Below are 18,780 nucleotides of genomic sequence, written 5' to 3' on the forward strand. Positions count from 1 at the left end.
GATTTAACAATCCTACCACTTCAGCCTCCGAGGTAACTAGGACTGCAGGTACATGCCATCACACCCAGCTAATTTTAAATTTTTTTTATTTTAGAGATAGGGTCTGTGTTGTCTAGTCTGGTCTTGAACTCCTGGGCTCAAGCAATCCTCCCACCTTGGCCTGCCCAAGTGCTGAGATTACAGGCGTGAGCCACTGTGCCCAGCCCAGTTCCTAGATTTTGTGTGATGTGTTTTTGTGTAGTTCAGAAATTTGGGTGAGTTGTTCTGGGCCACTGAATTATGTAAGAAATAGATGGTTCAGTGTAACTGGTTTTATAACAAAGGAAGATGCTAAAGATTTTCTTGCAATTAAAAACAATGTGATCGAATCCTTTCATAATTAATCATGAGTGACTACCCCAAAGAAAGAATTAAAGTTCCTATACAAAGATTATTTGTGGAAAAGAAAATATCCAAAACGAGAAAGCACTGCTTCTAGAGACCACCTATTAAAATTTTTAAATGGCCTTGTCATCTTTAATTCATCTTTATAATGAGATTTAAGCTTCAGGATTCAAAATACCCCAATTAATAATAGTGTTGAAGCATGTCATTCCTCCAGTATTTGACTTAACCACCTTACCTTACCTTTTTTTAATTTTAGGATAATGATAGCAAATGAATCTTTCAGATATCACTCTACCATTATTTCAACTATCAAAGCCAAGACTCCTTGCCTCCTCCCCTGATATTCACAGCTTTTACCCCATTGAGCTATGAAGTTTTTCCATATAGCCAGTCCCTCTGATTGCCTCAGCAGCTTATAAAACATTGCCATTATTACCCTGTAAAACATACTATTTGCTATAACTCAACAACTAAGAATTTATATCAAAAAATATGAAGTCAACATCATCAAACTTTAGTATGCCCCTAAAAGTTGCATGCCCTAAGTTAGTGTTGTAGCCCTAGTTTGATGGGAAAAAGGAAAGCAAACGTTTCTGCCACCCTTTCTCTTCACTCAGGACATAAAAACAGCTTGGCAGATTTATGAGAAAAGAAACAGTAAAGAATAGAAAGTTTCTTTCCTCCTTTCATGTCCAGTTTTTTTGTTTGTTTAATTCTCAGAAGAACACCTGCATCAGCTCCAGTTTTTTTGTTTGTTTTTTGAGACAAGGTCAGGCTGGAATGCAGTGCTGCAATCTCAGCTCACTGCAGCCTGAACCTCCTGGGCTCAAGGGATCATCCTGCCTCAGCCTCCTGAGTAGCTGGGACTAACAGGCATGCAACACCACGCCCAGCTGATTTTTGTATTTTTTGTAGAGACGAAGTTTTGCCATGTTGCCCAGGCTGGTATCGAATTCCTGAGCTCAAGCAATCTGCCCACCTCAGCCTCCCAAAGTGCTAGGATTACAGGTGTGAGACACCACACCCGGCCATGTTCAGTTTTTAAGCGTTACAGGTAAGGCCTTGATTGAGGAGTGTAGTTCTACCTCATTTCTAACAAAAAAGTCAATTATGCTTCAAGGTGTGCCAGCACATAAACCCCATCTTTGAGCTTTCTGTTAAGTGTACCTACAAGGTTTTGAAATAGAAACTAGACTATTTATTATAAGGCTCTAATAAGAGTGGTTTTGGCTTAAATGAACAGAAATTAAAATTTTGAAACATTACACATAGCTGAGAGATAATATATTATAGAAGGATGTTTAACATTATACTTACACAGAAAGCATAGTTTTTTGTTTGTTTGTTTTTGAGATGGAGTCTCGCTCTGTCCCCCAGGCTGGAGTGCAATGGTGCGATCTTAGATCATTGCAACCTCCACCTCCTGGGTTCAAGCAATTCTCGTGCCTCAGCCTCCCAAGTAGCTAGGATTACAGGTGCATGTTACCATGCCTGGCTAATTTTTTGCATTTTTGGTAGAGACGGAGTTTTGCCATGTTGTCTGGGCTCATCTTGAACTCCTGGCCTCAAGTGATCCACACGCCTTGGCCTTCCAAAGTGCTAGGATTACAGGCATGAGCCATCGCGCCTGGCCAGAAAGTATAGTTTTTAATAATATTCATACCTGCACTTCTGTAGCTCAGATCTCCAAGAATTTTATCTCCAACTTTTCGAAGTTTCCAGTGTTGCCGTAATCGCAAAAGCTCAGAATTGAAGTCTCTTTGTAGCTTGTTTTCTTGGTTTTCAGTAACTGATTTAGTCAGTCTTTCTGCCCCCTTCAATAGGATTTGTGCTGCTCCAGCAAGTGACTTCTTTTTAGATATCAACTGCAACGTCTGAGGATTCTATCAAAAACAACGCAAACATGCAGTTCTGCAGGATTTTTAAATGACTCTAAAATTACATATTTTATCAATAATAAAATGAAGTTAAAGAAGAGCAAAAAAGAGGGGCAAGTACACATAACAGTGGTTTTTATAAAATAACCTTAACCTATTTCTTTGTTCAACTCACCCAAAGCTTTACTTATGTTAAATCAAAAACACTACAATGGCCTCTAGCCAGAACTTACCATTGCATCAACTTTGTCCAGCCTGTTAGGGTCCCCTCCTAATGTACTGTCATTTCTCTCCTTATATATTGCTACCCCCCATCCTGTACATACACATATAGAGTTATATATAACCTTTTTGGCACTCATTATACTTCTGATTAACATCTATAATCTCTGCTTCAATGTAACCTGCATTGGCAGAAACCGCTATATCCACAAACCCTAGAACAATGCCTGGCACATAATATTTGATTTAATGAATGAATGAATGACTGCAATGGGTATAACTGTAAAATTATCTTGTATTTTGTAGCTTACCATAGTTTGTATCTTACCATAAGCTATTAAAGTGCTTTTGGAATTAAGAATAAAATCACGAGGCATGAACTTTTTTTCTTTTGAGATGGAGTCTTGTTCTGTCACCCAGGCTAGAATGTAGTAGCACCATCTTGGCTCACCATAGCCTTGACCTACTGGCTCAAGTGATCCTCTCGCTTCAGCTTCCTGAGAAGCTGGGACTCCAGATGCGCAACACCAAGCCTGGCTTTTTTTGTTTTTTGTTTTGGTAGAGACAGGGTCTCGCTATGTTGCCTGGGGTAGTCTCAAACTCCTGGCCTCCTGTTTTGGCTCCCCAAAGTGTTGGAATTACAGGCATTAGCCACTGCACCCTGCCATTGCTAATATTAAATGTACTTCACTGAATCCTAATTTTTTTGGAAAACTGATCAGAAATCAAAATCTATGTATCATATATACATACATAAATACCCAGCATTACCATAATTTGTGTATTTTACTAACCAGTTTAATAAAGATTTCCGGCTGTATGAGAATCAAAAATCACATAAAAGCTTCATAAAATATCAAAATAATCTTTTGATCATATTGAGGAACGTAAATAAAAGAGTTCCTGGAGATCTTAAGAAATTCCTGGAGTCTCCTTTCTGGGAAAAGCACAGAATAGTAGAAAAGGCAGTGGGGTTATGAGTTAGGTGCTGGAGTTCTAGTCTTGGCTCTCTAACTACTGGCTTGACAGCAACTTGAAGATATTACAAATCTCTAAGCTTTAGTTTTCTCTCTGTAAAATGAAGAAAGCCGATTTAGGGAACTCTATTAGTCCCTCAGCACAATGTTTCTAGATTCTGAAACTATTACTATGTGAGTAATTCTATTCAATTAATCGTATTTACAAATGGGTTCTAACAGTCATTACTTCCTCTCCATGACTAATTTGGTTATGGTCCTGACACTTGTTTTCCTTAAGGACCCAAGCAGCCTCAATGATTTCAGACTATTCACCAACTCCTCTTTCTGCTGCTTCTCTTTCATCTTCAAATGTTCAAAAATTGAATATATTGTTTATGAAATATCAGCAATTCTACCCAGCTCTCAATATGCTCCGTAATTTGGCCTAACCTTTTTTTTGAGACGGAGTCTTGCTCTGTCACCGGGGCTGGAGTGCAGTGGCCAGATCTCAGCTCACCACAAGCTCCGCCTCCCGGGTTTATGCCATTCTCCTGCCTCAGCCTCCCGAGTAGCTGGGACTACAGGCGCCCGCCACCTCCCCGGCTAGTTTTTTGTATTTTTTTTTTTTTAGTGGAGACGGGGTTTCACCATGTTAGCCAGGATGGTCTCCATCTCCTGACCTCGTGATCTGCCCGTCTCGGCCTCCCAAAGTGCTGGGATTACAGGCTTGAGCCACTGCGCCCGGCCCTAATTTGGCCGAACCTTTCTAATCCATCCCCTAAAAAAAAAAGGAGGGAAGGATTAGATGGAAAGACAGGGACTTAGAGAAAATAACTTCTTAATTTAAGGTCACACAGTTAATGAAGGCAGAGGCAGGACTTGAATCCAGGTCTACCTGATTCCAAAGCCATTATATCATCACATTTTTGTGTAATATATCACAGACCAAGGATCCAGGCTATAAGAATTTGTTAAGATTTGGTAACTTTTAAAGTATTACTTCTTTTTTTTTTTTTTTTTTTGAAACGGAGTCTCCCTCTGTCGCCCAGGCTGGAGCGCAGCGGCACAATCTCGGCTCAATGCAACCTCCGCCTCCCGGGTTCAAGCAATTCTCCAGCCTCCGCCTCCTGAGTAGCTGGAGCTACAGGTGCCCGCCATCATGCCTGGCTAAATTTTGTTATTTTTAGTAGAGACAAGGTTTCACGGTTTTAGCCAGGATGGTCTCAATCTCCTGACCTCATGATCTGCCCACCTGAGCCTCCCAAAGTGCTGGGATTACTGGTATGAGTCACCGCGCCTGGCCTTAAAAGTATTACATTCTTAACGAACCTTAACTCTTCCAAGAATCATAGGTATATAACACAAAAATAAAGGAAATGCAGTTGTATGGTTTTGTTTTAGACCAGTTAGTCTTTAAATCTTCATCTGGACTTAATTTTGCAAGAAAGGAAGATGGAACATTACACACAAAGCCAAAAAAGGGTCCTGGGATTTAAAAAATAAAATTTTATTATTCAATTAAAGTCCACAAATACCTGTTTTGGAGGAAGTGCATCCTGAGAGACAGGATCAAGAGTCATAAATTTTTTATCCCTAACAATACTGAGAACGTCATAGAGAACACACATCTCTGTCAGGGCACTTCTCAAATTGTTCCTCACTGAGTCCCAAGGCCAAAGGGAAGGTTGAAATTTTACTACTCCTAAAGAGAGAGAGAGAAAAAAAAAGAAATACAGAAGTATTCATTACATTGAATGGCAGACAGCTCACTTAGTTTTAAAAAGTACTGAAAGGAGAAATAATGAATTTAATTTCAAATTGTTCTCTTATTTATCCCATCCTCTCCACCCTTTCTTATATCTTTGTTAACATTCACATTAGCATTCCTACAATCGCAAAATGAATGACATCTATTTTCACAGGTTAAATTTATCATTACAACATTATAGACTCAAGTATCTTTCCAAATTCATGTAAACCTTTTAAATAATCTTCTTACAGTTTTTAGAACTTGAATTCACAATTGTACACAATTTCCAAAATACAGAAAGGTAGAAAACGAAAATGACCTGTAATGCCAGCCACTATTAGCATATCTTCCTTTTAACCATTAAAAAAAAGTATTGTTATTAAATACATGAACATTCACCATAAAGAGTTCACACGATAAAGAATTAGAGGGTAAAAAGTGAAAGTTTTCCTTCATTCCCCACCCCCGATTCTCTCCCCTCCTGAGAGGTAACCACTATTAACACATGGGGCATACCCTTTCAAAGGTTTTTCTATGCACCTACATACACCTATTTCCAATTTTCTATTACTTGCTTTTTGCCCCGCCCCCACTTAATATTTCCTAGAGACACTTCCATGTTAGCACTTATAGGTCTACCTAATTCTTTTAACACTGTATGATATTCTGGAACATGGATGTATGGTATGTTTAACCATTTGTATTTAATGGACATGTAGATTGCTTCCAAAAGGTAGACTGCTTCCAACAACGCTAGCAGTGGTAAACACCTTGAATATATACCCTGTATACGTGCACCTTTTTCTGCAGCTTCAATTTTTAGCCGTGGTAATAGAGAATCAAAGGAGATACACATTTAAAAGTTTCGGCTGGGTGCAGTGGCTCAGGCCTGTAATCCCAGCGCTCTGGGAGGCTGAGGCAGGGCGGATCACCTGAGATCATGTCTTTAAGACCAGCCTGGCCAACATGGTGAAACCCTATCTCTACTAAAAATACAAAAATTAGCCGGGTAGGGTGCCGCGTGCCTATAGTCCCAGATACTAGGGAAGCTGAGGTGGAAGAATCATTGGAATCCAGGAGACAGGGGTTGCAATGAGCCGAGATCGCACCACGGCACTCCAGTCGGCGGCAGAGCAAGACTCCGTCTCAAAAAAAACAAAACAAACAAACAAAAGTTAAAATTAAATTTTGGCACATACTAAACTGCCAATTGTCTTTCAAAATCACTACCAGTTCACATTCCTAGCCGTGAATATTAACAATCTTTTCAATTTCTGCCAATTTTGTGCATGGAAAGAGTATCTTAATCATGTTTTAATTTCCCAGTCCCTACTAATGAGATTGAGTCTATGTTTTGTTTATTGGTATCTGAAGTCTCTTCTCTATGAGCTGTTTATATCTTTGGCCCATTTTTCCAAAGTGTCATCATTTTCTTTTCAGTTTGAAGGGACTTTTTGAATACAGAAGATATCAACTAAATTTGTGTTACATGGGTAGAACTTCTCCCAGTCTGTCATTTATCTTTTTACTTTGCTTATGGCATCTTTTCCCATTATTTTTAAATTTTATGTAAGTAATATATCTATCGTTTGTAAGGTAGGTGGGTGAGTGTGTGGTTGTGTGTGTGGGTGTTAGCATCTTGTTCTGTTACCCAGGCTGGAGTGCGGTGGCACAATCATAGCTCACTGCAGCCTTGATCTCACTGGCTCAATCCATCCTCCTCCTTCAGCCTCCCCAGTAGCTGGGACCACAGACGTGCACCACCACGCCCAGCAAATGTTTTTTAATTTGTAGAGACAGGAGCTCCCTATGTTGCTCAGGCTGGTCTTGAACTCCTGGGCTCCAGTGATCCTTCTATTTTGGACTCCCAAAATGTTGGGACTACAGGTGTGAGCCACCATGCCTGTCTCATTATTTCCTAAATTAAGAAGATCTATCCTACTCCCAGAATAATACAACTATTCTTTCATTATTTCTTTTAACACTTTGTTTTGCTTTCTTCATTTGGCACCTCAATCCTCAAAAATTATTGTGGAAATAATTTTTGTGTGAGGTATAAAGTAGTATTTACGTTTTTTCGCAAATGGACTCCTAATAATCCTAACAGCACTGCCCTGAAAAAACATCTTTAAATTCCCATTTACACCGGGTCTGCTGCATAATTAAATTAAGAATTGTGATTTGTTTTTTTTTCCCAAAAATCCTTGACAATAATGAGAATCTGAAACCCACTCATTGTTTCTTCACTTCCCTCCTAACCAGCCTCCATCCTTCCAGTTTTGCTTTCCCTATAATTCATTTACTGGAAAGCATCTAGGGTAACCTTTAACAAAATCATGTCTCTACTTATCCTGCGAAAGTTTGCAGTGGTCTTAACACTAGTCAAACGCTTATCCTGGCCTACGGGGCTCTACATGATCTGGACCCGCCTACCTTTTGGACCTCGTCACACATTCCAGTCAACACTGACCTCTTTTCTGTAGGTGCTACTATCATCATCCACACCGAACAAGGATGCAAAGTAACTCGCCAAAGGTCACGCAGCCGGCAAAGGGCAGAGCCCTGATCTAAGACTCTTAGCCACTAAGTGGGCCACATTAAAGGCCTTCTACGGAGAAGCATTCATTTAAACATTTCACCGTTTGACAGTGTCTCAAACGCTACCACTCAAGGAGACCCGCAGGAGTACTGCGTAAAGTCGTGTCCTAACTTGTCCGGCAGCAACAAAAAGATGACGACCGGTATCCTTACGCTTCCCCTCGTGGGACACTCAAAAGTTCTCGCACGCACAGGATCTCCCCCATCAAGGAAGAGGCGGAGGGCAGCCACCCGGGTCTGCTGGGACCCAGACCGGAGGACTCGGGCAGCAGATGCAGGCCTTACCTTCCTCGTCGTCTTGGTCTGCGCTGGACCCGGCGCCCGGCCAGTCCTGCGCGTCGCCCTCGGTCCCCGCCGCCTCCTCCTCCTCGGAGCCCGAACCCTGGCTGAAGTCGATCCGCTGGGCTAGACGCGCCAGATTCTGCGACATGGACAGCGGCGGCAGGTACGTCTCGGTGCCATCGAGGCCCACCTCATGGACCTGCTTCTCGCAGGCCGATTCGATGCTGATCCGCACTGCGCGCACCCCGGACATGCTGGCGGCGTCAGCCAGCGGTGGGAGGACACCCACACGAGCCAAAAAACGAGGTACGAAGAGGAGGCCTCCCAGCGAAGAGCCGGGAACCCAGCACCCCGGAGCCGCGGTGCCTCAGAAGGCCCTCGGGAAACCGAAAGCAACGCTCAGGCTGGAAACAAAAGACCTGACCCAGCAACTTTCCCAGAACGCACTGCAAGCTCCCCTCCGGGCGTCTTTCGGAGCAAAACTGGGCAGGCGCGGAAGCTCCTGGACTCCCGAGAGCGCTTCCGGTGAATCAACATGCAGAGTGGGGTAAACTTCCCGGCCCATAAGAGGCGTGGCCGGCAGCGGGAGGCAAAGACCGGTTCAGGAGCCCAGAGTGGCTCTCTGCTTTTAAGCCTGCGTTTGTTTAAAAAGCGGATGAGGAAAGAAAGCTGCAGAGGCGAAAAGAGTCAAGGAAAAAGAAATTAATGGATCCTTGGATCTTAGCAATGAGAGTCCTGTTGAGAGAACTGAGATCTGGTGGCGCGCGCCTGTGGCCCCAGCTACGCGGGTGGCTGAGGCGGGAGGATCGCTTGAGCCCAGGAGATGGAGGCTGCAGTAAGCCGAGATCTCACCACTGCACTCCAGCCTAGGCAACAGAGTGGGATCCCTTCTCAAAACGAAAGTTTTTTTAAATTAGTAAGAAACTTTTTAAAGAAACACTATCTGAAGAGTTAGAAATTAAGGGCATGGCTTGGGGGAAACAATCGTGCTTATCACCACTTAAAATTATACTAATTATTTGGTTTCATGTTAGTTATAACTCTATGACAGCCAATATTTGCAGCAGACATAATAGGCTCTGGCATGTAATAAGTACTTAATATTTATTTTATGCCCGAGTAACAATAAATAATGTTGATCTCACTTTTTTATTAGTGATGGGGTCCCGCTGTGTTTCCCAGGCTGAGTGCAATGGTTATTCACAAGTGCTATCCGCACACTACAGCCTGGAACTCCTGGGCTCAAATGATGCTCCTGCCTTAGCCTCCTGAGTAGCTGGGACTATAGGAGTGTGTCACCATGCCTGGCCTACAAATAATATTTAAAAGATTAAGAAGAAGTGGTATAACTTCAGTCTTTGGGTCTCTAAGAACGGATTTCATTAGTAGGAAATCCACAGAAAAAGATGGATTATCTTATATTACAAACCTCTATATTTCATTTAAGGAATTATATATACCGTTTATCGTGAGTGTTGACCAGGTTTTGTTCTGACCAAGATGTATCTAGGTTTTGAACTACTTTCCTAAGGTATTTAGGGAAATACAGTTGCCCTGGTGTTAGTCCCTGCTGAAGAAGAAAGCAGATGGCCGTGTGTGGAGGGGGTTGAATTTTCATGAGAGAAACCTATTTCTGGCAAGCTGCACAGTCTGTCGCACAATCATGTTTGAGAACAGTACTTGCTTTTTGTGTAAATTTGTAAAAAAATTTTTTTAAACTTTATTTTAAAATCTGATTAATAGCCAGGCACAGTGGCAGTCTAACAGCAGTGCAGACAAAAACAAGACAACAAATGAGTAGGATTCCTAGAATAAGTAACAGCTTTTGCCACCAAGTGTTCAAGATCAAAACTAGCTGCTTAGCCAGTTGTTTAAAGATGTGTTGAATCTGAAAGTTTAGTTGTTGAGGTTTTCATATTATCCATTAACGTGGTCATATTATCTGATTCATCTGGGATACAGACATAACACACAGTTTTTATGATAGTGCAGGTTCGTCCCTGGGCTTCAGTGAGTATGTCAAAAGCCATATGGTTTTGTAATATAGCCTTTTCCATAAGAGTAACTTTATTGTTTAATAATGGAATACCCATGTAGCTGTAGTTTGGGTATAATTGGTTAGGACCTCTATATGCCAAATAACATCTTCAACACTCAGTTGTGGTATGAAGATGGAAGCTAAATGATCATACCAATGGAACACAGAATGAACCCAATGAGATCATAAATAAGGAAAATGTGCAGGTTTTGGCAAAGTACGAACTACTCGACCATATGGTTAAGCATAACCTGAAGAACATCATCCTAACTATCCTGGAAGTAACCATGGCTATAGGTTAGTGCCACATAGCCAAAATGTTCCATTTGGAGCTAATCAATAAATACATTCAATGGCATGTCAGTCAGTACATTGTAATATAATGGTGTGAATATACAGTTCTTTGGGTATCCATCCCATATCTCCAGTGCTTTTGGGCCAGATATCTTTGGTATGATTTCTCTGTTCCCAACACAAAGGGGCAAAGTGGCTGGGCACGGTGGTTCATGCCTATAATCCTCCACTTTGGGAGAATGAGGTAGGTGGATCACCTGAGGTCAGGAATTCGAGACCAGTGTGGCCAGGAATTCAAGACCAGTGTGGCCAACATGGTGAAACCCTGTCTCTACTAAAAATACAAAAACTAGCTGGTCGTGGTGGTGCATGCCTGTAATCTCAGGTACTCAGAAGGCTGAGGCAGAAGAATCACTTGAACCCAGGAGGCAGAGATTACAGTGAGCCAAGATCTCACCACTGCACTCCAGCCTGGGCAAACAGAGTGAGACTCTGTCTCAAAAAAAAAAAAAAAAAAAAAAAAAAAAAAAAAAAAAAAAGTCGGGGTTGAGGGGGCAAGGGCAAGGTGGACTGAGCTGACAGAAGGAGGGGAAGCCAGATAAAAACCATCCCAAATTTGTGTTATACATCTGAATCAAGGTGTCTTATCTCTTAATTGGGCAGTGTCAGTGTTTCATTAGTTGGAGCATGCCAGCATTAAAGTTAACAAACTAGTTTCTTTTCTAAGAAGCCCTTCCATGCCTTTTACTCTGTAAAAGGTTTTTTTTTGTTTGTTATGTTTGTTTTTTGAAGATTGGATTCTTGCTCTGTCACCCAGGCTGGAGTGCAGTGGTGTGTCTTCGGTCACTGAAATCTTACTCCTAGGTTCAAGTGATTCTCCTGCCTCTAGCTCCTGAGTAGCTGGGATACAGGTGCACCCACCACAACTGATCTAATTTTTGTATTTTTAGTCGAGGACAGGGTCTCACCTTGCTGGCCAGGTGATTTCAAATTCCTGAGTTCAGTCGATCCGCCTGCTTGGCTTCCCAAGTGCAGGGATTACAGGCACTGGCTGTAAAGTATTATTAATAGGATAGTGACGACTTTATCCTTCATCATACTAGGTGTCAACACCATGACTGTTTAAACACAAATATATTTCTGATATTCTATGCAAAATAATCTTCTCTCCTTGGAGCCAATATTTCTCTCCTTGGAGGAAGATACCCACCAGGAAAAGCCAGAACTACTGGAAGGGGCATGAGACACATATGCAACCAAGCATTTTTAAATAATCTATAGCATAGTCCTAAGCCCCGGCAAAAAGAGATTTGCTTTATGGGCAACAAGTTAATGATAGTAAGTGCAATTACATGAAAATAAGGACAAAAAGAAAGGAAGTTTTATGGGAAGCTGTAAAGGAAAGTCTTCCCCATGTATTACATTGCTAATATTAGCATTTGTTTAGATACAGGCCCTGGTTTGGAGACTTGGGTTTTAGCCCCCTACATCAGATGTTATCTTGTTGCTGACACTGTCATTAACTTATTTTGAAACACGGATCACTTCGGGGGAACAGTCCTCGAGATGGAGCCCTACTTCAGATGAGAAATGCGATCCAGGGTCTATTCCAGTTTTTGTTTTTTGTTTTTTTTGAGAATGGAGTCCATTCTGTCACCAGGCTGGAGTGCAGGATGCAATCTCAGCTCACTGCAGCCTGTCTCCTGGGTTCAAGTAATTACTGCTTCAGCATCCCGTGGGATTACAGGGCAGGCCCCACCACAACCCGCTAATTTTTGTATTTTTAGTAGAGATGGGTCGTCCCATGCTGCCCAGGCTGGTGAACTCCTGAGTCGGGCATCCATCCGCTTGGCTCCAATAGTCTGGATATTACCTAGTCAATGAGCCACCACAACCCAGCAGAAATCTATTCCTTCTAAGATTAATAGCAAAAGGGTTACCTAGAAGCACTTGGTACAGAGCCCTTCTACTGTTGGAGAGAGTCCCTTTACAAGGATGTTATTTCCGTAGATACAATCTCTGAATGCAATTGTGGGTCTTGAATTTTCGTATCCTGGAGCCCCACTCGACAACTTCTTTACTACGGTAATATTTGTAAATAATGTGGGTTCTAAGTTAGAACAACAAAGAGTATGTCTACCCTACAGTTAAGGGTTACCATTTTGGGGACAGATTCCATAGGTATGTGAATGTATTATCAAATGGTACAACTGCATGTTTTTAAAAGGGGTTGATCTTTTTGGGGGTTAGCAAAGCAAATGGCTTGGATCTTAAAAATTTGTGTTATTTGGGGCCCGGGCACAGTGCTCAAGCCTGTTTATCCCGGCACCTCTGGGAGGCCAAGGCGGAGCGCGATCACCAAGGTCAGGAGTTTGAGACCAGCCTGGCCAATGTGTGAACTGCCTTCTCTACTAAAAATACAAAAATTAGCCGGGTGTAGTAGTGGGCACCTATAGTCCCAGCTACTCGGGAGGCTGAGGCAGGAGTATCGCTTGAACCCGAGAGGTGGAGGTTGCAGTGAGCCAAGATCACGCCACTGTATTCCAGCCTAGTGACAGAGACTCCGTCTCAAAAAAAAAAAAAAAAAAAAAAAGACTTGTGTTATTTTTTGTCAATTTAGTGATTTCTTTTTGTAAGGACAGGATCTCACTATGTTGCCCAGGCTGGTCTGGAGCTCCCAGGCGCAAGACTGGAGCTCCTAGGCTCAAGCCATCTTCCTACCTCGGCCTCCCAAAGTGCTGGGATTACAGATATGAGCCACTGTGCCCAGCCCAGCTGAGTCTTAATTATTCCATATGTATGCCCCACCAATCCAGATAATTGGGAATGATAAACACAAAGTGCTGGAGGATGGACCAAATTCTACATACTGACTGAATTCTGTCCAATAAAATGAGTACCTCAGTCTCTATTGAGTTCTAGAGGAACTCCCTGAGTTGGAATAATCTTTTCTATAAGAATTTTACTTACTGCTAAGGAGGTCGCTCTTTGGCATGGAAATGCTTCTACTCAATGAGAAAATGTGCAAATCACTAAAACTTGTATCCTTGTGACTGTGTCAGCTGAACAAAATCTAATTGCTATACTTACAAGGGGTCTTCAAGTAAAGGAAAATATCCTTGGGAACTGTGTAAAAGGTTTCCCTGGATTACATTTTGGGCAGATAGGGCAGAAATTGTATACCTTATGAGTTATAGTCAGAAAGGGTTCCAAAAGTATTGTTTTCCCCAAGCAACCACTTTATCAGGGCTCCAATGAATTAGATCATGTACGTAGGTTAAAAATGATTACTGTGAGGCTGGGTGTGGTGGCTCCTGCCTGTAATCCCAGCACTTTTGGAGGCTAAGGTGGACGGATCACTTGAGCCCAGGAGTTCAAGACCAAACTGGGCAACATGGTGAAACCCCATCTCTACAAAAAATACAAAAATTAGCTGGGCATGGTGGCATGCTCCTGTGGTCCCAACTATGCAGGAGGCTGATGTGAGAGGATGACATGAGCCCAGGAGGCAGAGTTTGCAGTGAGCTGAGAATGCACCACTGTATTCTGGGTGGCAGAGCAAGACTTCTCTCCAAAAAAAAAAAAAAAAGAGGTTACTGTAATTCAACAGAAAGTATAAGCATATTGTTTGGCCTATGCCATACCTTATCTTTGATAGAGTATGTTCCCCACTTTGTTTTCTGGTCTATCCAATGGTTTCCTGATTTTAACTTTTTTTTTTTTTAAGAGACAAGGTCATTCTCTGTTGTCCAGACTGGAGTAGAGTGGCACAGTTACAACTCACTGCAGCTGGTCTCAAACTCCTGGCCTCAAAGGATCCTCCCATTTAGGCCTCCCAAGGTTCTGGGATTACAGGCATACGCCACCACAGCTAGCATATGTATTCTTTTAAAACAAAACAAGCCAGACACCCTGCAGTGGACTAAAGAAAATCAGTTAACGTTGAAAGGGATTAAAAAGGGCCTTAGAGATGCCCCAGGGTGGGACCCCCAAGTTATATTTCATTTTCATTGTTTGTTTTGAAAATCAAGGAAACGCCTTAGACATTCTGACATAAAACAGGGAGCCCAAAACAGACCTATAGGCTACTATAGTCAGCAACTGCACCTTTTGCTAAAGCATTGCCCCTTGCATGAGGGCAATAACTTTCCACTGCTTTGTTAGTAAGAGCCACCAGAGAAATAGTGATGGGAATTTCCTGTCAGTTCTGCAGTTTCTGTGAAAGCACTTCAAAACTGGCACTCAACATTATTCTGTCATCAGACTACTTATGAAGTTCTTTTTTCTGGACCTCATATTACAATCTCTAGGTGCAATAATCTAAATTCTGCCATTCTTCTGTGAGATGAGATGTTGGACAATTGCATAATCTTTATTTTTTCAAGGCAGAGTCTTGCTCTGTCACCCAGGCTGGAGTGATCTGGTCCCAGAAGCCCCCCCAACCAGGGAAGGGCCATGAGGTGGACAGAGGGAAGCCCCAGGTCACCCCTGATTGCCAGGGCCATGTGGGGAGCTCACAGCAACCCCTGCCCTGATGTTGGCCTGGGACTAGCAAGGACCTGGAGCTCCTGCCTCAGACTGCAGGGGACCTGGCTGGGGCTTCATGCTCCACAGAACTGGTGGGAGCTGGGAGCAGGCAGCAGCGCCCATCCCCCACACCCACCCTAGGTGCAACTGCAGCTGCCCGTCAGGGCTGTGGACTCAGGCCTACCTGTGTTCTTGGGGGTCGGGAGCAGGCAGGCACCCCGCATGCCCCACACCCCCAGATCCGGGCCTCTCTGTACTCTTGGAGGCCTGGGAAGTACCCCAACCCCATGGTCTCAGAAGTGACTGCTCCTACTGCCTGGCTTCTCTCTGCTGTTGGCACCTGCTCTGATCTGAGAGCAACGTAGGGCCCAGCTGGGGTGCTGTCACAGCCCAGCCAGGTGTGCACACACTAGGGGCAGTGCTGACATGCCAGCCCCCTGCTGCCTTGGCCCCTCCAGACTTTGGCCACCAACAAGCATAGTAGGGAAGCCGAGGTGGGCGCTGAGGGTGGTTCAGCACTGGCCTACAGGTGCCCCTTGGCTTGAGCAGCCTGGGCACCATGGACAGCAGCAGGAGGCAGACAGGCTTCTGGGCAGAAAAGGGTGGGTCCCCGGTGAGGCCCCACCTTCAGTCCAGGGAGGGCCTGAATGCTGGGGGCCAAACTGCCAGTCCTGGGAACCAGAGTGAAGACTTGTGGTGCCTTTTCTTGGCCCATCCATGGCTGCCCTTGGACCAATCAGTGCACACTTCTTCCCCTCTGAGGCCCATAAAAGCCCCAGGCTCAGCCAGAACAAAGCAGAGGACACAGAGATAACAGGACAACCTGCCTACAGAGAGGAACCACCAGCTCTAGGGCCTCCTCTCTGGTGAGAGCTACAGATGATGAGACAGCCAGCTGCAGAGAGGAGCTACTCTCTCTGCTGAGAACTGAACAATTGCTGGGATGACCTGCTTTAGAAAGGAGCTACCCTCTCTGCTAGGAGCTGAACACTCATCAGGACACCCTGTCTATGGAAAGCAGCTGCCCACTGCAGGTCTTCTCTAAGCTCTTCTAATGCTCAATGAAGCTCCTTTTCATCTTGCTCACCTTTCACTTGTCTCCATATCTCATTCTTCCTGATTGCAAGACAAGAACTTGGGACTCGTTGAAAGGCAAGACTTAAAGAGCTGTAACACAAACAGGGCTGAAACATGCCCCTTGCTCACCACATTGTGGGTGGAGAGAAGAAGAGCTGCAGCCCTTTGGAGAGGCCAGACCTGGAAACTCCCTGAGCCAGGGCTGTGACTCCCTCTTTGGGGCCTGCGGTTCCTGATGTCTCCAAGCTTCCGGGCACCACTGCATTCCCTGGTGCCAGCTGGGGAAGCAGCTCGTGGTGTACCTGGTCCAGCCAGCATGTCTGACTGTGCAGTGGCTGGATCCGTTGTTTGCTCAGACAGCCCTCACCTCTCCATGCCTGACTCACAGTCTTTCTTGGAGGCATGGGAGCAAAGCTCAAGCAAAGGCACTACCAGCCACAGGTTTCCAGTCAGAAAAGTGACACCCCAAATATTCCATAACAAAACTCCTGGGCTTAAGCAATCCTCCCACCTGGGCCTTCCAAAGTGCTGGGCCTACTGGCATTAGCCACCATGTCCAGCCCTTTGTTTAATTTTCAAGTGTTCTGAAAGGGATGCTTTTTGTTTTTCATGCAAAGTTTTATATTTTGTAATTGTGTGGGAAACAGGCTGTTGTGCTAAGTCTCGGTGCTGGCCAAGGCTTATTCCATCTTGGCCAGCACCAGAAGTTCAAATTCATGTTTTTTTTTTTTTGAGATGAGGTGTATTAGAGTACTCTAGAGAGACAGAATAGGATAGATGTACACATAAAGGGGAGTTTTAAAATAGGATAGATGTATATATGAAGGGGAGTATTGACTCACACAATCACAAGGTGAAGTCCCATAATAGCCCATCTGCAAGCTGAGGAGCAATGAAGTCAGTCTGACTCCCAAAACCTTGAAAGTAGGGAAGCCAACAGTGCATCCCTCAGCTTGTGGCCAAAGGCCCGAGAGCCCCTGGAGAACCACTGGTATAAGTCCAAGAGTCCAAAAGCTGAATAATTTGGAGTCTGATGTTTGAGGGCACGAGTATCCATCATGGGAGACAGATACAGCCTGGAAGACTCAGCAAGTCGGCTTCTCCCACCTTCTGCCTGCTTTTTTTTCTAGCTGCACTGGCAGTTGATTGGATGGTGCCCACCCACATTGAGGGTGAGTCTGCCTTTCCCAGGCCACTGACTCAAATGTTAATCTCCTTTGGCAACACCCTCACAGACACACTGAGGAACAGTACTTTGCATCTTTCAATCCAATCAAGTTGACAATATCAACCATCACACAAGGTGTCACTCTGGTCACCCAGACTGGAGTGCAATGGCAGGATCTCAGCTCATTGCAGCCTCTGCCTCCTGGGCTCAAGTGATCCTCCAGCCTGAGCCTTCTAAGTAGCTGGGACTACAGGCGTGCACTACCACACCTGGCTATTTTTTTGTGTTTTAGGTAGAGACAGAGTTTCTCCATGTTTCCCAGGCTGATCTCGAACTCCTGGGTTCAACAGATCTGCCCACCTCAGCCTCCCAGAGTGCTGGGATTACAGTTGTGAGCCATTGTGCCTGGCCCATGTGTTCTTTAGTAAATTTCTCTTGTGTTTATGATATTCGATTTCCTCTAATGTGTTGTCAAAAGAAAAATTTTAGACAAATTAAACGGAGCTTAATTGAGCAAAGAACAATTCTTGAATTGGGCAACCCCCAGAACAGAATAGGTCCAGAAGTGACTCCAGTGCTGCCAGATGGTTGGAGAGGATTTAAGGACAGAAAAAGGAAAGTGGCTTACACAAAATGGAAGTGAGGTACAGGAACAGTTGGATTGGTTACAGCTTAGCATTTGCCTTATTTGAAGGTGGTTCAAACAGTTGGCCACCTGTGAGTGGTTGGAGTATGGCTGCTGTGATTGGTTGAGACTTGGCTACTTGTTACAAGAGTAGGTTACAGTCTGTGAACCCAAAATATCTGAGACAGGTCTCAGTCAATTTAGAAAGTTTAATTTTCCAAGGTTAAGGATGCCCTATGACACAGCCTCAGGAGGTCCTGACGACATGTGCCCAGGACGGTCAGAGCACATGTTGGTTTTATACATTTTAGGGAGACATGAGACCTCAATTAATCTGTGTAAGATATACATTGGCTCCGTCAGATAAGGCAGGACAACTCTATGTGGGGACATCCAGGTCAGAAGCAGGTAAAGAGGTAAAAGGAAAAGGTTGCATTCTTTTGAGTCCTTGATCAGACTTCCACTTAATACACAATTTAGTTTGGCTCAGTGAATGTGCATATTGTTTTTACATAAACAGGAGGGCAGAGAAAGCAATCAGATATGCATTTGTCTCAGGTGAGCCTCAGAGGGATGACTTTGAGTTCTGTCTGTCCTTTGTCCACAAAGTACTATGGACAATTGTGAGGGAGGTATCTAGCTTTTTATCTTTGTAGCTATCTTATTTAGGAATAAAATGGGAGGCAGGTGTCTGACATATTTCCCAGCTTGACTTTTCTTTTGGCTTAGTGATTTTAGGGTTCCAAGATTTATTTTCCTTTCACAAATCCATTTACACATCCAGTTAGATTACATTTCACTAGGTATGGAGAAACCTTTAGGCCAAACTTAAAATATGTAAGGAGGCAGCTTTAGGCTAAACTTAATTTAACAGTGTACAGTACAATATAGGGCAATACTGGCAGGGTGTGGTGGCTCACGCCTGTAATCCAAGAACTTTGGGAGGCAGAGGCAGGCAGATTACCTGAGGTCAGGA

At 43.7% G+C, this 18,780-nt stretch overlaps 1 protein-coding gene across 1 annotated transcript in view; it reads right to left on the reverse strand.

The window, feature by feature from the left end:
- Positions 1-8,818, reverse strand: part of MED17 (mediator complex subunit 17) — a 28,948-nt gene extending 20,130 nt beyond the window's left edge. The window contains exons 1-3 of the mRNA XM_017863692.1: positions 8,079-8,818; positions 4,981-5,147; positions 2,051-2,270 (exon numbers count right to left, since the gene is read on the reverse strand). Coding sequence (XP_017719181.1) covers positions 2,051-2,270; positions 4,981-5,147; positions 8,079-8,328 — 637 coding nt within the window. The 5' untranslated portion in view covers positions 8,329-8,818. The remainder of the gene's footprint in view (positions 1-2,050; positions 2,271-4,980; positions 5,148-8,078) is intronic.
- Between the last annotated feature and the right edge of the window lie 9,962 nt (positions 8,819-18,780).

Source organism: Rhinopithecus bieti, unplaced genomic scaffold (assembly GCF_001698545.2).
Source record: "Rhinopithecus bieti isolate Rb0 unplaced genomic scaffold, ASM169854v2 scaffold_71999, whole genome shotgun sequence".
NCBI classification, from domain to species: domain Eukaryota; kingdom Metazoa; phylum Chordata; class Mammalia; order Primates; family Cercopithecidae; genus Rhinopithecus; species Rhinopithecus bieti.